We start from the raw sequence: 19657 nt of genomic DNA on the forward strand, positions 1-19657 counted from the left end.
TCGAAGGAAAAAAGTATACTTTTAAATGCAGTAAATTTCACTTTTAGTAGCAAACCTAACGGCAGTGTAATTTTACATGCATCAAAAGAAAGAGCAATACATTTCCTGGCGGGGTTTCCAGGGGGCCCATACGCAGCCGCAGCGCTTTGGCCAGGGATCGCTATACAACCACAATATGGCTGCATGAAGATCCCTGGCATTTTTTCCTATTTCCCTCCCCAAAAATGTTATGTTTAGAGTGTGTGAATTTTTTTTTTTTTTAAATTATGTGGGGTCCCCCCTCCTGAAACTTTTTAACCCCTTGTCCCCCATGCAGGCTGGGGTAGCCAGAATGTGAAGCTCCGACCGATTGGGGCTTCACACCCTGACTACACCAGCTGCAAAGAAGGTCCCTTAATGCTGATTTTTGATCAGGGGTATCTGTTGGGGGGGGGGGGGGGGCAGGTTTATTTTGCCCTGGGGCCCCATTATCGCTTAAACCGGCCCTGCCTGACGCCACTGTTAGCAGCATGATTGAGCAGTGAATATATGCCTGTATAAGTGTCCCCAATACCCAACATAATGATAGGCTAAAACACAGATCTTAGCTATGCAGGATTGCTCCAAATGTTTGGCTTTGAAACACTGTAGCAAAGTAAGGAAAGTGAAAAAATGTTTGTCATAAAGTCCTTGCGAAACATAGAGCTGAATAGAATGCAGTGAATTTTTCTAAACAAAAATGGAACATCCAGATACCACTGTTACTTGTATGAGGCACTTACAGTGGGTTGCAAAAGTATTCAGCCCCCTTGAAGTTTTCCACATTTTGTCACATTACTGCCACAAACATGCATCAATTTTATTGGAATTCCACGTGAAAGACCAATACAGAGTGGTGAGTAGTGCATCGAAAATCATACATCATTCCAAACATTTTTTACAAATAAATAACTGCAAAGTGGGGTGTGCGTAATTATTCGGCCCCTGAGTTAATACTTTGTAGAACCACCTTTTGCTGCAATTACAGCTGCCAGTCTTTTAGGGTATGTCTCTACCAGCTTTGCACATCTAGAGACTGAAATCCTTGCCCATTCTTCTTTGCAAAACAGCTCCAGCTCAGTCAGATTAGATGGACAGCGTTTGTGAACAGCAGTTTTCAGATCTTGCCACAGATTCTCGATTGGATTTAGATCTGGACTTTGACTGAGCCATTCTAACACATAGATATGTTTTGTTTTAAACCATTCCATTGTTGCCCTGGCTTTATGTTTAGGGTCATTGTCCTGCTGGAAGGTGAACCTCCACCCCAGTCTCAAGTCTTTTGCAGTCTCCAAGAGGTTTTCTTCCAAGATTGCCCTGTATTTGGCTCCATCCATCTTCCAATCAACTCTGACCAGCTTCCCTGTCCCTGCTGAAGAGATGCACCCCCGAGCATGATGCTGCCACCACCATATTTGACAGTGGGGATGGTGCATTCAGAGTGATGTGCAGTGTTAGTTTTCTGCCACACATAGCGTTTTGCATTTTGGCCAAAAAGTACCATTTTGGTCTCATCTGACCAGAGCACCTTCTTCCACATGGTTGCTGTGTCCCCCTCATGGCTTGTGGCAAACTGCAAACGGGACTTCTTATGCTTTCCGTTAACAATGCCTTTCTTCTTGCCACTCTTCCATAAAGGCCAACTTTGTAATAGTTGTCCTATGGACAGAGTCTTCCACCTGAGCTGTAGATCTCTGCAGCTCGTCCAGAGTGACCATGGGCCTCTTGACTGCATTTCTGATCAGCGCTCTCCTTGTTCGGCCTGTGAGTTTAGGTGGATGGCCTTGTCTTGGTAGGTTTACAGTTGTGCCATACTCCTTCCATTTCTGAATGATCGCTTGAACAGTGCTCCTTGGGATGTTCAAGGCTTTGGAAATCTATTTGAAAGCCTAAGCCTGCTTTAAATTTCTCAATAACTTGATCCCTGACCTGTCTTGGACCTGTCTTGTGTGTTCTTTGGACTTCACGGTGTTGTTGCTCCCAATATTCTCTTAGACAACCTCTGAGGCCCTCACAGAGCAGCTGTATTTGTACTGACATTAGATTACACACAGGTGCACTCTATTTAGTCATTAGCACTCATCAGGCAATGTCTATAGGCAACTGACTGCACTCAGATCAAAGGCAGCCGAATAATTATGCACACACCATTTTGCAGTTATTTATTTGTAAAAAATGTTTGGAATCATGTATGATTTTCGTTCCACTTCTCATGTGTACACCACTTTGTGTTGGTCTTTCATGTGGAATTCCAATAAAATTGATTCAGGTTTGTAGCAGTAATATGACAAAATGTGGAAAACTTCAAGGGAGAGAATACTTTTGCAACCCACTGTATAAAGGGCTACAGGTATAATGCTGCATATTTACTGGAGTGCATGCAATGAGTGGTATATTTAATGAACACAAGGGGCTGCATATAAATGGAGACATGTACGGGCTGAACCTGAACAGTAGTGTAGCAATAGGGGTTGCAGAGGTGCAAGAAAGGGATGGGGAACAGCTTTTTAATGATTACTACTATTCAAAGCAGCATATAGAAGTCATTATTATGAGCACAGGACCAATAGAGAGCTAATACTGCAGTTGAGGGAGGGCACTACGGGGCTCCTCTGGCCCAAGGGCCCCGATGTAACTAGTCGCAACCTCTGCACCCCCTATTGCTACGCCCCTGTGTGGTGGTAATAATCCCTTCTACAGATGCTTTGAATAGCAGTTATCATTAACACACTGTTCCCCATCCCCTTCTTGCACCTCTGACACTGTGGATGCCCTTGGCAGGTTTCCATGCGCCGTATCAAGTGTTACGTATAGAGTGCTTGGGGGGCCCAATGTAAATCTTGCACCGGGGCCTAAAGCTCCATAGCTACGCCACTGAACCTGAACAGCAACATATGAAAGAGGATGTCAACTATTTGTGATATAAAGTGAGGTGAACAAATTAATATACAATATATACTGCTGTTGATGTTGGGTAGATAGGACTGCTTTGGGTACATAAGATAGGACTGCTTTGGGTACATTTGTTTTTGGGCTATAGGTAGTGATAAGATGTCTAGATAAGAAGGTTGCTCAAATCCCATGTTCCTTGTAGAAAGAAAGAATAGGGGTGTCTGTAACCTGGGTAACGGCTGTTCATGTGTCTTTTATATGATCTTATGCCCTCTTTGTTTTATTCTTTTGAATGGAAAACATTGATTAAATAAAGATTCTTACAAATAATAATATAAATATGCCCAGGGGTGTAACTTTAAATCATCTAAATCTAAACTTTGATGCCTTCTCTTCCCAATGTTTACACCCTTTCCCTTGTCAACCCCTGGTGACCCTCACCAGATCAGTGAATAATGGCGCACAGCGCCTATGCATAAAAATGGCGCCGCATTAAAAAGATACGCTTATCGCTATTTATCGATAGTACTGCATAATAATGGCGCACAGGGAAAAAAAGAAGAAAAATGGCACACAGTAACGTTATTTATCAAAAGCGCCGTTCATATGCCAAACAGCAGACGTTATTGCGCACAGTAACGTTATTTATCAATGGCTAACCTACATAAGCCAAACTGCAGAAGTTATTTAACTGCAAAACGGTGAACGGATTTAATGTACCACTGCCAAGGTTAGGGTTAGGCACCACCAGGGGAGATTTAGGGTTAGGCACCACCAGGGAGGTCTTAGGGTTAGGCACCACCAGGGAGGTCTTATGCTGAATACACACATTTCGTTCCCGCATCAAATGCACCGCTCGATTCCAGACGAATCGATTATTCCCGAACATTTCCGAGCGCATTTCGATGATTTTTAGGTCGATTACCATGTAAAGTATGGCAAATCGACCAAACGATCCATCGAACCACGAATCGGACATGTCGGAAATAAACAAATCGACGGGAATCGAGCGGCGCATCGACGGGAATCGAGTGCGGGAACGAACCGTGTGTATCCAGCATTAGGGTTAGGCACCACCAGGGGGGTGCTTAGGGTTAGGCACCTCCAGGGGGGTGGTTAGGGTAAGGCACCACCAGGGGGGGGTCTTAGGGTTTGGCACCACCAGGGGGGTGGTTAGGGTTAGGCACCACCAGGGAAGTTGTTATGGTTAGGCACCACCAGGGGGGGTCTAGGGGTTAAGGATAGGTACAGAGAAAGTTCTGTGTGTCAACGCTAAATAACGATAAGGCTTTAACGTTAAATAGCGATAAGCGTCAAATGGATTAGCGGCAACACCGTGTGTCATTATGCGCAGGTGCCATTTTCAGATGGATCCGACCCTCACAGCCTGGGAGACCATCTTGCAAGGGTCATAAAATAAGTTTAGACATCATAATCTTCATATCTATAACAAGTGTAGCCACAAAAACGCCTGGTCTGAAGGATGGAACTGCTCCCCTATACTTATCCCCTTGAGCATGCAATAAGGAGTTAGTTTGTCAATCCAGGAGCCAGGGGAACATTTTTAGGAACTAACTCTATTGAATCCAGCTGACATTTTGAAGGTGTCTTGTATACCTGGCTCCTGGGATGTGTTCTGCTTTGGAAGATGTGGAAGGAGAGAAATATGGGGGCTGCTAAAATGTAAAAATAAAAAGTAAGACCATAGCCATTTTAGGGATGTCCATTGTCCACATTTTATTTGTCCTATGGCTGCCTTTGGGAGAAAAAGGTTTATCACCGCCTTTAAACTTTCTAACAACAAGTTTGTTAATTTATAAAAGCCACCCTGATAGACATAGGCCCAACCCTCCAGAAATGCCTTAGCTTACATATTGTGTAGAACAGCCCTGAAGAACGTGTGTGTGTATCCGTTATGCTCAAAGTGTAAAAATGTGTGCATGTGCATTACCTGAATAAAATGATGGTTTTATCAAGGGAGGTCCACTTCTAGCTGTACAAGGAGATGTCTCATGAAACCTCCTTGAGGGTCTTTCTTTACCTGCCCTCAATTAGGAGTTTTTCTGCCCTCAATTGGGTGTTATACAATGAAGAGGTTATGGAGTGGGTATAAAAATGATCCAACTCCAACTCCTCGGTTTATAAGACCTCTGACTCCAGGTACCCCAAAATTGCTCTGATTCCGACTCCCCAGCCCTGGTCCTCCTGCCAGGTCAATACATGTTTCCCAGTTGTTACAATGTTTTCTTTATCTGTCATTAAGCCTATGTGTGATAATGACATGGAACCTCTTGTTTTGTTACAGGGAATCTTCTCTCTTATTATTGAATCTTGGGGCACTTACTCGGCAGAGAAGTCCACAGGTGAGTTTTGCTAACTTATTCACTGATGATTTCTTCTAGTTGTAAACGTTAGTGTCAATCTCTACATTCCACAAACCTCTTCCAGGTCCTTCAAGACGTGAGTACAATGAGGTTGATTCAGTAAAACTTGTTCTATAAATGCCTCTCAAAATGTATTGTGCGGAGTTATCTAATCAACATTGTGATGACTGCATTAGAAAAAATATTTAGCGCAAAGTTTGTGCATAAATTAGTGCAGGTCTACAATAGGTGCAAGATTTTTGCATACAGCAGTAGCAACTTTCAGCTGGTACATCACATGATAACTTAACACCTGTAAAGCGCATATGCTGTTTACGCAAAGCAGTATTTTTATTATACAACAAAAGCACTGCTGGGCTTCAATATGATTTTCTTCTTGTTTCTATTTTTCCTTATATGTGAACCAGCCCCTTACCCAGCCTTATGGGGGTATGGAAAGCAGAAAGTCAAGACCGACGCTACCATAGAGGCAAAGGAAGCAATTGGCCCAGGGCCCCAGAGCCTGTAGGGTCCCCCAGTGGCTACAAGAGGAAAACATTTTTTCAAAAAGACCTTATAGTTTTTGAGAAAATCGATTTTAAAGTTTCAAAGGAAAAAAAAACAAATTTAAAAACTCGCCGACTTTAACGGTTAATAGCAAATCCACCTTAAATGCTAGAAACCCTAAATTTGCAGGTTATGTTAAGGAGATCATTGGGAATAAGAGGAAAAAAACTATTTTTCAAAAAGACCTTATAATTCTTGAGAAAATAGATTTTAAAGTTTCGAAGGAAAAAAGTATACTTCTAAATGCGGTAAATGTCACTTTTAGTAGCAAACCTAAATGTAGAGTAATTTTACATGCATCACAAGAAAGAGCAATGAATTTCCTGACGGGGTTTCCAGGGGGTCCATATGCAGTATGTATGCACCTCCTGGAAACCCCTCCTCAGCCGCAGCGCTTTGGCCAGGGATCGCTATACAGCCGCAATATGGCTGTATGAAGATCCTTGGCATTTTTTCCAAATTTTTTTTTTTTTATGTTTAGAGTGTGGGAATTTTTTTTTTAAAAAATTATGTGGGGTCCCCCCTCCTGAAACTTTTTGACCCCTTGTCCCCCATGCAGGCTGGGATAGCCAGAATGTGGAGCTCTGACCGATTGGGGCTTCACACCCTGACTATGCCAGCTGCAAAAAAGGTCCCTCAATGCTGATATTTGTTCCAGGGTAACTGTTGGGGGGCCCCCCAGGTTTATTTTGCCCTGGGGCCAAATTGTTGCTAAAACCGGCCCTGCAGAAAGTAAGCCAGTGAGTTTGAAGCTCCCCTTCTGCCTACAGCATTTGGGGGTGCCTTGTGAGGTGGGAGTGGTCTAAATCCTTCTCTCCTTCCCAAGCAAAATGCCCAACGCTTATGGCCACATGACTATTTGGACATTCCTCTTGGGCTGTAATAAGGTGATGGAGTTTATAGGCTATCTGTGAGTTCCAGCAACATTGCCACTCCCTTCCAGGTAAATAGATACAGGAGTCTTTCCAAAATGCTAGTGTATAGATATGTATCCAGGAGCACCCAAATAAAGCTCAAAGTTCCTTGAAAGGTGTGTGCCAAGATCCTCACTCTTGTACCAAAGGGTCAAACGCAATATTCCAGAAAAGGATCGGCACCACACTCCGTATGTATTAATTAGCTCTTAAACTTTTATTGCATAATAAAAAGTTGACAGGCAGCGACAGCCCGCTGTTTCGGCCTGTACGGCCTTTCTCAAGTTGCCAGAAGTGCCAGAGGTGCCTCATGCATGGGTTTTCTGGTATAGATGCCCCCAATATAGGTAACCAGGTATAGTTTCCCCAATATACAAACAAACAAACAAACACAGAACATTTATATCGCGCTTTTCTCCTGGTGGACTCAAAGCGCCAGAGCTGCAGCCACTGGGACGCGCTCTATAGGCAGTAGCAGTGTTAGGAAGACTTGCCCAAGGTCTCCTACTGAATAGGTGCTGGCTTACTGAACAGGCAGAGCCGAGATTCGAACCCTGGTCTCCTGTGTCAGAGGCAGAGCCCTTAACCATTATACAATCCAGCCACTATCCAGCCATATAGGTAGCTAGGTATAGGTGCCCCCAGTATAGGTATGATACATACCTATGATACATGCACTACATGATACATACAAATAAACATACCTATGTTAGGGACCAGATTGTGAGCCCCTCTGAGGGACAGTTAGTGACAATACAATATACTCTGTACAGTGCTGCATAATATGTCGGCGCTATATAAATACATAAATAAATAAGGTAGCCAGGTATAAGTACCTCCAGTATAGGTAGCCAGGTATAGGTACCCCCAGTATAGGAAGCCAGGTATAGGTGCCCCCAGTATAGGAAGCCAAGTTATAGGTTCCCCCTGTATAGGCAGCCAGGTATAGGTGCCTTCAGTATAGGTAGCCTGGTATGTGTGTCCCCAATATAGGTAGCCAGGTATAGGTGCCCCAGTATAGGTAACCAGGTATAGGTGCCCCCAATATAGATAGCCAGGTATAGGTACCCCCAGTATAGGTAACCAGGTATAGGTTCTCCCCCAGTATAGGTAGCCAGGTATAGGTGCCCTCAGTATAGGTAGCCTGGTATAGGTGCCCCCAGTACAGATAACCAGGCATAGGTGCCTCCAGTATAGGTAGCCAGGTATATGTGCCCCAGTATAGGTAGCCCCAGGGTTATAGCAGGAGAAGGGAGCAGCAGGCACACACAGCTGCGGGTAGTGGAGCCCGACTCCCCCCTCCCTCAACTCAGGTCCCCCTTCAGCACCCACCCCCTTTCAGAAATTACAGCAGTGGCCAGCGGGAAGGGAACACAGGACTACTCACCTCTTCCGACCGGGTTCCATGAGATGGAGCTCCAGTCTTCTCTGTTGCAGCGCCAGTCACTCATTCTACTTCCTCTAATCAGGAAGTAGAGTGAGCGGTGCTGTAACAGAGAAGACTGGAGCTCCATCTCATGAAACCCGGAAGAAGTGAGCAGCTCTGTGTTCCCTGCTGCTGTAATTTCTGTAGGGGGGAGTGCTGAAGGTGGGCCAAGGTGATGGGGGGGGGGGGGAGTTGGGCCCCCTTCCTGCGGCTGTGTGTGCCCCCTGCTCCCCCCCAACTGCACTGTGCCCCCCTTCTGGCCCTAAAATAGCCGTGATCGGCTACAGTGCCACTGCGCCCCCTAACATAATTCTCCCCCATGCGCGCCCCCCACGGTCACACCCATTGGGGGGAGGGCAATTGTTACTCCCCTGTTGCCTACACAATCTTTTCCTAGTATTCAAAATCTGTTGGCCCTCTTACTACATGGAAGTGGTAAAATTGGCCAGTGATTGGCCAATCAAAATATTGGATGTGTGTACCAGGCTTTAGAAAATGATATATTTCCCATCAGCAATCAAGAAACTTCTACACAGATAGGATGAACTCTGCCACTGAGCGTCTACACAGGACTACGGGAATATTTGGGCTGGAGCTAAAATTTGGTACAGAAGTGGAATCTAAACTGCCCTTCCAAAATACTTTAAAACCAACGTAACTACATAATAATAATAATTAAAAAAAATGGCTTTGTCTATCTCCCTTATTTCTTTATTGAATGTGTGCTGATCCCTAATCTACTTCTAATATGTTCCTTTTCTTGCTCTTAAAAATTAGTGTTAGGAACCCGCTAGAGTTTTTTGAGTGTTTAGGGATTGCTTTCAATCACTATCGATTTCCCGAAACGTTCTGCTAATGTAAATGGATGGGACAGATTCCACTAGAGTGATTGTGATTAAGGAAATCGCAATCACAGGACATGCAGCATTTTGGGAGCGTTTCCATTCTAATGTATTGTATAGGAGCAGGGAAATCACTCCCAAAATCGCTACCACAAATTGCTAGTTATTGCGATAGTGCTTTGCGCTTTGTAGTGGGTCCCAGGCCTGAGGGAGTCTTGTCCAAGGACTCCTTAGTGAATAGGTGTTGGCTTACTGAACAGGAAGAGTCGAAAGTCAAACCCAGGTCTCCTGTATCAGAGGCAGAGCCCTTAAAGAGATACTGAAACCTCTTTAAAAATCAGTTTTTAGCTCTTATTTATGTTAAGGATCTATGCCAGACCTAAAACGCTATCCCGCAGCTGAATAAGGGTTTTATCACCCTCAAATCCTATGGCAAAAATCCACGACTTTCTTGGTCTTGGATCTTGCTGCTGGGGGAGGCAGAGCTGTAGCTCTGCCTCCATTTGCGTCAATCCACCGCGGATCTCCGCCTCTCCCCCACCGCCTCTCCCCCACCCCTCTCAGTGAAGGAAGACTGAGAGGGGCGGGAAGAGGCGGCGATCAGCAGGGATTGATGCGAGGAGAGGCAGAGCTACTGCTGAAAGCTCTGCCTCTACCAGGAAATGCTCCCCCATTTTTGCCCTGGGGATTTGAGGGTGATAAAATAATTTTTTATGACAATGGCCGAGCAGGGTGACATTACACTATATGGAGTTGTGGGACAATGGCTGAGCAAGGTGACATAACACTATATGGAGTTGTGGGACAATGGCCGAGCAGGGTGACATTACACTATATGGAGTTGTGGGACCATGGCTGAGCAGGGTGACATTACACTATATGGAGTTGTGGGACCATGGCTGAGCAGGGTGACATTACACTATATGGAGTTGTGGGACAATGGCCGAGCAGGCTGACATTAAGTATATGGAGTTGTGGGACCATGGCTGAGCAGGGTGACATTACACTATATGGAGTTGTGGGACCATGGCTGAGCAGGGTGACATTACACTAGATGGAGTTGTGGGACAATGGCTGAGCAGGGTGACATTACACTATATGGAGTTGTGGCTGAGCAGAGTGACATTACACTATATGGAGTTGTGGGACCATGGCTGAGCAGGGTGACATTACACTACATGGAGTTGTGGGACCATGGCTGAGCAGGGTGACATTACACTATATGGAGTTGTGGGACAATGGCTGAGCAGGGTGACATTACACTATATGGAGTTGTGGGACCATGGCTGAGCAGGGTGACATTACACTATATGGAGTTGTGGGACAATGGCTGAGCAGGGTGACATTACACTATATGGAGTTGTGGGACCATGGCTGAGCAGGGTGACATTACACTATATGGAGTTGTGGGACAATGGCTGGGCAGGGTGACATTACACTATATGGAGTTGTGGGACAATGGCTGAGCAGGTTGACATTACACTATATGGAGTTGTGGGACCATGGCTGAGCAGGGTGACATTACACTATATGGAGTTGTGGGACAATGGCTGAGCAGGGTGACATTACACAATATGGAGTTGTGGGACCATGGCTGAGCAGGGTGACATTACACTATATGGAGTTGTGGGACAATGGCTGAGCAGGGTGACATTACATTATATGGAGTTTTGGGACCATGGCTGAGCAGGGTGACATTACACTATATGGAGTTGTGGGACAATGGCTGAGCAGGGTGACATTACACTATATGGAGTTGTGGGACCATGGCTCAGCAGGGTGACATTACACTAGATGGAGTTGTGGGACAATGGCTGAGCAGGGTGACATTACACTATATGGAGTTGTGGGACCATGGCTGAGCAGGGTGACATTACACTATATGGAGTTGTGGGACCATGGCTGAGCAGGGTGACATTACACTACATGGAGTTGTGGGACCATGGCTGAGCAGGGTGACATTACACTATATGGAGTTGTGGGACAATGGCTGAGCAGGGTGACATTACACTATATGGAGTTGTGGGACCATGGCTCAGCAGGGTGACATTACACTATATGGAGTTGTGGGACAATGGCTGAGCAGGGTGACATTACACTATATGGAGTTGTGGGACCATGGCTGAGCAGGGTGACATTACACTATATGGAGTTGTGGGACAATGGCTGAGCAGGGTGACATTACACTATATGGAGTTGTGGGACAATGGCTAAGCAGGTTGACATTACACTATATGGAGTTGTGGGACCATGGCTGAGCAGGGTGACATTACACTATATGGAGTTGTGGGACAATGGCTGAGCAGGGTGACATTACACAATATGGAGTTGTGGGACCATGGCTGAGCAGGGTGACATTACACTATATGGAGTTGTGGGACAATGGCTGAGCAGGGTGACATTACATTATATGGAGTTTTGGGACCATGGCTGAGCAGGGTGACATTACACTATATGGAGTTGTGGGACAATGGCTGAGCAGGGTGACATTACACTATATGGAGTTGTGGAACCATGGCTGAGCAGGGTGACATTACACTATATGGAGTTGTGGGACCATGGCTGAGCAGGGTGACATTACACTATATGGAGTTGTGGGACCATGGCTGAGCAGGGTGACATTACACTATATGGAGTTGTGGGACCATGGCTGAGCAGGGTGACATTACACTATATGGAGTTGTGGGACAATGGCTGAGCAGGGTGACATTACACTTTATGGAGTTGTGGGACAATGGCTGAGCAGGGTGACATTACACTATATGGAGTTGTGGGACAATGGCTGAGCAGGGTGACATTACACTATATGGAGTTGTGGGACCATGGCTGAGCAGGGTGACTTAAAGCAGACTTTCTTAGAACTTCCTCTCTGCTCTAAAAGATAAGCAACAGCATAAGACATAATGACAAACAGCATAAGACATAATGACAAACAGCCAGTGTCCACAGTATATATAGCCAGCCTGGACCCCCTTTAGGTAGTGAGTGACAGGGAGCCTTTGGGCAGTGAGTGACAGGGAGCCCTTTAGGCAGTGACAGGGAGCCCTTTAGGCAGTGAGTGACAGGGAGCCCTTTAGGCAGTGAGTGACAGGGAGCCCTTTAGGCAGTGAGTGACAGGGAGCCCCTTTAGGCAGTGAGTGACAGGGAGCCCCTTGAGGCAGTGAGTTACAGGGAGCCCCTTTAGGCAGTGAGTGACAGGGAGCCCCTTTAGGCAGTGAGTGACAGGGAGGCCCTTTAGGTAGTGAGTGAGTGACAGGGAGCCCCTTTAGGTAGTGAGTGAGTGACAGGGAGCCCCTTTAGGTAGTGAGTGAGTGACAGGGAGCCCCTTTAGGTAGTGAGTGAATGACAGGGAGCCCCTTTAGGTAGTGAGTGACAGGGAGCCCCTTTAGGCAGTGAGTGACAGGGAACCCCTTTAGGCAGTGAGTGACAGAGAGCCCCTTTAGGCAGTGAGTGACAGGGAGCCCCTTTAGGCAGTGAGTGAGTGACAGGGAGCCCCTTTAGGTAGTGAGTGAGTGACAGGGAGCCCCTTTAGGCAGTGAGTGAGTGACAGGGAGCCCCTTTAGGTAGTGAGTGAGTGACAGGGAGCCCCTTTAGGTAGTGAGTGACTGACAGGGAGCCCCTTTAGGTAGTGAGTGAGTGACAGGGAGCCCCTTTACGTAGTGAGTGAGTGACAGGGAGCCCCTTTAGGTAGTGAGTGAGTGACAGGGAGCCCCTTTAGGCAGTGAGTGAGTGACAGGGAGAGCCCCTTTAGGCAGTGAGTGACAGGGAGCCCCTTTAGGTAGTGAGTGAGTGACAGGGAGCCCCTTTAGGTAGTGAGTGAGTGACAGGGAGCCCCTTTAGGTAGTGAGTGAATGACAGGGAGCCCCTTTAGGTAGTGAGTGACAGGGAGCCCCTTTAGGCAGTGAGTGACAGGGAACCCCTTTAGGCAGTGAGTGACAGAGAGCCCCTTTAGGCAGTGAGTGACAGGGAGCCCCTTTAGGCAGTGAGTGAGTGACAGGGAGCCCCTTTAGGTAGTGAGTGAGTGACAGGGAGCCCCTTTAGGCAGTGAGTGAGTGACAGGGAGCCCCTTTAGGTAGTGAGTGAGTGACAGGGAGCCCCTTTAGGTAGTGAGTGACTGACAGGGAGCCCCTTTAGGTAGTGAGTGAGTGACAGGGAGCCCCTTTACGTAGTGAGTGAGTGACAGGGAGCCCCTTTAGGCAGTGAGTGAGTGACAGGGAGAGCCCCTTTAGGCAGTGAGTGACAGGGAGCCCCTTTAGGTAGTGAGTGAGTGACAGGGAGCCCCTTTAGGTAGTGAGTGAGTGACAAGGAGATCCCCTTTAGGTAGTGAGTGAGTGACAGGGAGCCTCTTTAGGTAGTGAGTGAGTGACAGGGAGGCCCTTTAGGTAGTGAGTGAGTGACAGGGAGGCCCCCCCTCTAGCCGGCGCCGCCGCTCCCCCCTTACCTTGCAGTGTCCGACCTCAGGATCAGCGGCGACCTTACCAGTTAGAGCGGGTGCCGCCGGACGCACCCGTACTATATGCGGAAGTGATGTCACATATCAGTGCGGTGTGCTAGGTCCTAGCGCCCGCACGATTGGTCGCCGGCTGATCGAGGTCTGAGTGACGCGGCGGCGGTAGCAGCTAGAGGGAGGGTGGGAGGTTAGCCACGGCCAGAGGGGGTGAGCGGCGGCCGGGCGGCGCCTGTCGGAGCACCCACAGCACCCGCGCAGCACCCGCTCAGGCGCGGCCCTGCCACTGCCTTCTTCACAGCAGAGACTCGTCTCGGAGAGCCGCCCGAGGAAGAAGCGGTCATGTGACTGATCACATGACCGTTCTGCGCTCCGCGCCACCGCCACGGACCAGGAAGCAGCCGCAGCGGCAGAGCGACAGCGGCTCTGATTTGAGGGGGCAATAAGTCTGTTTGAGGGGGCTCTGCCCCCTCTCGCCCCCCCCCCCCCTAAAGCCGGCCCTGTTTAATATTATAAAATCGCAAGAGGCAATGGCTCTAAAATCACTTTCCTGTACAGAGAAAAATCGCAGGCAAATCGCTAGTGATTTTGCGAATTCCCAGTGTGAATAATACCAAAGGCTTCGTACACATAGAGCAAAATAAATAAATCGAGTTATCGAGTGATCGCGCATTATTGAGTGATCGCAGCGTCGTTTGAGAAAATAGAGAATGATTGTAACTGATTTCTGTACGCGTAGTTGGCCATCATCGCCAAAAGAGTGTTGATAATGGCGCAATAGCATAATTACTTACCTGCATTTCAAACAGTGTTTTGCAGGTTGGGGCATATGTAGATACATAGAAAATCGAACATTGTCATAAGATAGCTGTACTGACTGCAAGCCAATGGATGCTCCTCCCCTGAGGCTGGTTTCACACTGCATGTTAGTGTTGCGGTGCTGCGCTCCGGCTGCACTGCCAAAAACCGGCCTACAGGAAATCGTGCGTTAGTACGCGGTATTCCCCGTCTGGCATTTGGCCGATCAGGAAGTGATGCGCACTTGCGGTCACTTCCTGCTTGGGGTATGGGCACAGAAGGGTATTGTTAAAATATGCTTCTGCACATGAGCGCCACAATGCCAATGTGTTTAAATAACCTTGCATCGCCATAGACTAACATGGCTTCCAGGCAGAAGCAGATCACCGCAGGTTGCTGCAGGAGCCACGCGGTAACGTAGGTATGTGTTAGCGTTAAATCGAGCACTTCCGCCACAGCGTACCACAACGTGGGAAGTATGGGATTTTCCTAACAATCTCGTTTGAGATCAGTTGAAACTTTCCTTGTCAACGACAACAGCTTAAAGGGAATCTGAAGTGAAAATAAACTTATGATATAATGATTGGTATGTGTTGTACAGCTAAGAAATAAAACATTAGCAGCACAGATATGAGTCTAATATTGTTTCCCTTACAGGAAGAGTTAAGAAACTCCAGTTGTTATCTATGCAAAAGAGCCACTGATCTCTCCACGACTTTCAAAGCCGCAGAGAGCGCTGTCTTCTGAAGCTTATTATCTCAAGTGTCTGTCACTGTATTTTTTTTTTTTTGCAGAGGAAAGTTCAAAAGTTCACTAGCCTGCTTAGTAAAATCATTTAGAATGCCAAGTAGTGTGTAAACTGCAAATATAACTGCAAATATTAGATAATGATGCAATGTTATAAATAAAAACTATATAACTATATAATTGAAAATAAAAAATATTACATTTTAAAAATATCACAATATGACACTTTAAAAATAAGACATTTTCTTTGCTACTAATGTTCTGTTAATTATCCTTACCACGCAACCAATTCATTATATCATAATTTTTTCTTTGCTTCAATGTAACTTTAAACCTGTGAGGACATTATTGGAGAACATAAGTGATCTTGCAAACATGACCTTAACGTATTAAGTGGTATGTACTATTAGCTGGCAAGACTTTTTAAAATTCTCCTGGGTCATTTCAGACCATAGTGTTGATAGGTCAGGGAACTGTGTGACTGCACACATGCGTGTATCAAAAAAGGGCGCCTGGAAAAAAGGGTGCGGGATATAGTCGAAATTATAAGTTGTAATGTAAAACAATATTTTTCATTTATAGCTTATAAACGAAAATGTAGTGCTAAATCGGTTCAATAAACGGAAATAAAACGGCAAAATACCGTCTATAACAACAAACGAATTCGGAAATGAAACGTCAAATAGCGTCTATACCCAAAAACGATATTTAAACTTGTATTAAGCATAGTAATACAATGGTAGATTTTACAGGTATTTTACTGCAATTATACCTAACTGTAGGCTCTCCCTATCCCCTAGACCCCCCCCCCTCCTTTTGTGTAAATATACATAATTTAATAAATAGTGTATATTACAAATATTGTACTGTAACTATACCTATTCCTACTCTCACACAGAACCCTCCCTGTACCTATCTCTAACCCCTAGACACCCCTGGTGGTGCCTAACACTAACCACCCCCCTGGTGGTGTATATTGTACTGTAACTATACCTATCCCTACTCTCACACAGAACCCTTCCTGTACCTATCCCTAACCCCTAGACCCCCCCTGGTGGTGCCTAACCCTAACCACCCCCCCTGGTGGTGCCTAACCCTAAGACCTCCCCTGGTGGTGCCTAACCCTAAGACCCCCTGGTGGTGGCTAACCCTAAGACCCCCCTGGTGGTGCCTAACCCTAACCAGCCCCCTGGTGGTGCCTAACCCTAACCACCCCCCTGGTGGTGCCTAACCCTAACCACCCCCCTGTTGGTGCCTAACCCTAACCACCCCCCCTGGTGGTGCCTAACCCTAACCACCCCCCCTGGTGGTGCCTAACCCTAACCACTTCCCTGGTGGTGTATATTGTACTGTAACTATACCTATCCCTTTACAGTTGGGAGCTATGCTTAAAGGAATAATATATGTAATGTAACATTAGCATTAGTGTAGATATCAAATCATCCAGCACACATGTTGATATGCATTTCTCAGCAGAAGGGTGCATTTTCAATTTGATTTATAATCACACAATAACATTCCTGCAATGAGCCCATTCACACCTTCTGGTTAGCTTTGCGATACGGCGCATTTCGCCTTAACAACCCGAGCCATGCTGGGCCCTCCTGGACAACACGCATGCTGCGCATGCATGGCAAATAAATAATGGCGCTGTACTGTGCATTGCAATGCGGGATAATTATGAAATCCTTTGCCATGTGCCGCATGCACATTGCAACAGAATTAGCGGAAACTCACTTTTAGGGACTGTTTCCACCATGACGGTGTGCATCTTGGGACACACGTGCCTGGCCTTGCAGAGATGCAAGAGTACATCCAAATGCCTCTAGCAATGCTGTTCACAGCTATGGAGATTCATATGCGCGATCCGTATTTTTGCTGTTCGCTGTCCGATTTTTTCCTCCACATGCAAATCAGAAAGCAGCCTATTGATTTCAGTAGGCTGCGTTTCCCCATCCATTTATACATGCGGGGAAATACAACAAATTAGACATAGTGGAAACGGGGATCCGTTGAAAAGGGCGCCTGAGCTGCCGGTATGAAAAGGGCGCCTCCATAGACATCAATGTTATTTCTGGAAATATGGGCTACAAGGTGGTGAAAAGGGCGCCCGAGTTTTGATATAGGCTACAAGTGGGCGCCCCTTTGTTGCCTATAATTTATTTGGCTACAAGGTTTGTGGCTACAGTAGGGCGCCCCTTTGTAGCCCATATTTTTTGGGCTACAAGGTTTTCGAGTACAGTAGGCCACCCCTTTGTAGTCCATATTTTTTCGGCTACAAGGTTTTCGGCTACAGTAGGGCACCCCTTTGTAGCCCATATTTTTTCGGCTACAAAGTTTTTTGCGGCTACAGCAAGGCGCCCCTTTGTAGCTCATATTTTTTTCAGCTACAAGGTTTTCGGCTACTTTTATTTGGCTACAAGGTTTATGATTCTGCTACAAAAGGGCACCCCTTTTGTAGCCCATATTTTTTATTCAGCTACAAGATTTTCGCATACAAGGTTTTTGATTCTGCTACAAGAGGGCACCCTTTTATAGCTAAGATTTTTGATTTGGGGGTGCAGGAGGGGGGGGGGGTTAGGATTAGGCATCACAAGCGGGGGGGGGGGGGGGTTTCTAAGGGTTAGGCACCACTAGGGGGGTTTAGGGTTAGGCACCACCACGGGAGTCTTCGGGTTAGGCACCACCTGGGGGGTCTTAAGGTTAGGCACCACCTGGGGGGTCTTAGGGTTAGGCACCACCTGGGGGGTCTTAGAGTTAGGCACCACCAGGGGAGTCTTAGGGTTAGGCACCACCTGGGGGGTCTTAGGGTTAGGCACCACCTGGGGTGTCTTAGGGTTAGGCACCACCTGGGGTGTCTTAGGGTTAGGCACCACCAGGAGAGTCTTATGGTTAGGCACCACCAGGGGGGTCTTAGGGTTAGGCACCACCTGGGGGGGTCTTAGGGTTAGGCACCACCAGGGGAGTCTTATGGTTAGGCACCACCTGGGCGGTCTTAGGGTTAGGCACCACCAGGGGGGCCTTAGGGTTAGGCACCACCAGGGGGGCCTTAGGGTTAGGCACCACCAGGGGAGTCTTATGGTTAGGCACCACCTGGGGGGTCTTAGAGTTAGACACCACCAGGGGGGTTAGGGGAGGGTTCTTTGTGAGAGTAGGGAGAAGTTAGGTCATAGTAATCACCAGGGGCTGTCTTAGAGTTAGGCACTTCCAGGGAGGGGTTAGGCACCACCAGGGGGGTTAGGGTTAAAGTGAACCGAGCATCATTTTTAACACCCAGTGCAGCTCTATAGCAAATTAAAAATGCATTCTAAAAATGTGGTTTATTATTAAAAAAACCTTTTGTTTTACCTCATCTTTTTACATTTAAGGGTTAAAATACACACTTCTTGCGTCCCATGAAAGGTGAAAGGACCTGTGGACGGAGATCAACAGATGATGGAAGGCTGATAAGAAATCACCTCATTAGACTTAATTGACCACAAACAAACCCTGAGCCTTCCCCATTGTACTTCAAACAGAAAACATAAATGCACTTGAAGAATTTCACACTAATGCTGGGAATACACGGTTCGTTTTTGCCTTCGTTTAAACCTTCGTTTCGATTGTGCCTTTTGTCAATTTCGATCCCGAAATAATCAGTCATACGGTTAATATCACCACCCACGGTTTAGTTTTTTTTTCCGATTCTGATGGTTTCGTTTTTCCAATGATCGAAGGCTGCAAAGAAACGAAACGAAAATCCCTTTTTACAGGGACGGACTAGCATAAACGAATATATAATCGATCTGAACAGCCATCAAGCCTACCAATGGCTCGATTAGATGGATAAAGAGAGATAATATCAAACATGTTCGATCACTAGTCGTTCGTTTTTGAGGTCTATTAATCGAAACTATAATGAGATTATGACTATTTTCACATACGTTTTCAACACTCGATTCGTTTACCGAACGAATCGAAGGTTTAAACGAAGGCAAAAACGAACCGTGTATTCCCAGCATAAGCCTGCATAAGACATTGTAAAAGCAGCAGGAGTTTTTGAACTCCTGAAACATGGCAGCCCTTTCAGCTATTTGAAGCCAGGAGCTGCTTAGATCACTTTAAGCACCATCAGGGGAGGGTTCTGTGCGAGAGTAGGGAGAAGTTAGGTCATAGTAATCACTTTTCTCAGCTATATCTAGAGCCCTTTTATAGCCCAACAAATTTTGCCTATAACAGCATCCTTTTTATAAACTAAAACTATATGGCATGTATGGGCTACAACAGGCGCCCTTTTTAGCCTAATTTGGCGTATATGGGCTACACCAGGCGCCCTTTGTAGCCGAATTTGACATTTATGGGCTACACCGGATGCCCTTTGTAGCCGAATTTGGAATATATGGGCTACACCAGGCGCCCTTTGTAGCCGAAGTTTGTATATGGGCTACACCAGGCACCCTTTGCAGCCGAAGTTTGTATATGGGGAACACCAGGCGCCCTTTTTGTAGCCGAATTTGGCATATATGGGCTACACCAGACACCCTTTTTTCAAGGCGCCCTTTTCAAGTAGACGCTGGAGCCCTTTCACACTGGCACGGTGTGTTGCGGCACATTGTGGCACACTGGCCTGGTGTGTAGAGGAAAACCATGGGACCTACTCCTGA

At 46.5% G+C, this 19657-nt stretch overlaps 1 protein-coding gene across 2 annotated transcripts in view; it reads left to right on the top strand.

The window, feature by feature from the left end:
* The window catches only part of DLL3 (delta like canonical Notch ligand 3), a 109009-nt gene that overhangs the window by 26538 nt on the left and 62814 nt on the right, over window positions 1-19657 (top strand). For both annotated transcript variants that reach the window (XM_068249442.1, XM_068249441.1), the window contains exon 3: window positions 5216-5273. In XM_068249442.1, the coding sequence (XP_068105543.1) occupies window positions 5216-5273 (58 nt within the window). The remainder of the gene's footprint in view (window positions 1-5215; window positions 5274-19657) is intronic.

The sequence above is a fragment of the Hyperolius riggenbachi genome, chromosome 8, assembly GCF_040937935.1.
Source record: "Hyperolius riggenbachi isolate aHypRig1 chromosome 8, aHypRig1.pri, whole genome shotgun sequence".
In the NCBI taxonomy this organism is placed as follows: Eukaryota; Metazoa; Chordata; class Amphibia; order Anura; family Hyperoliidae; genus Hyperolius; species Hyperolius riggenbachi.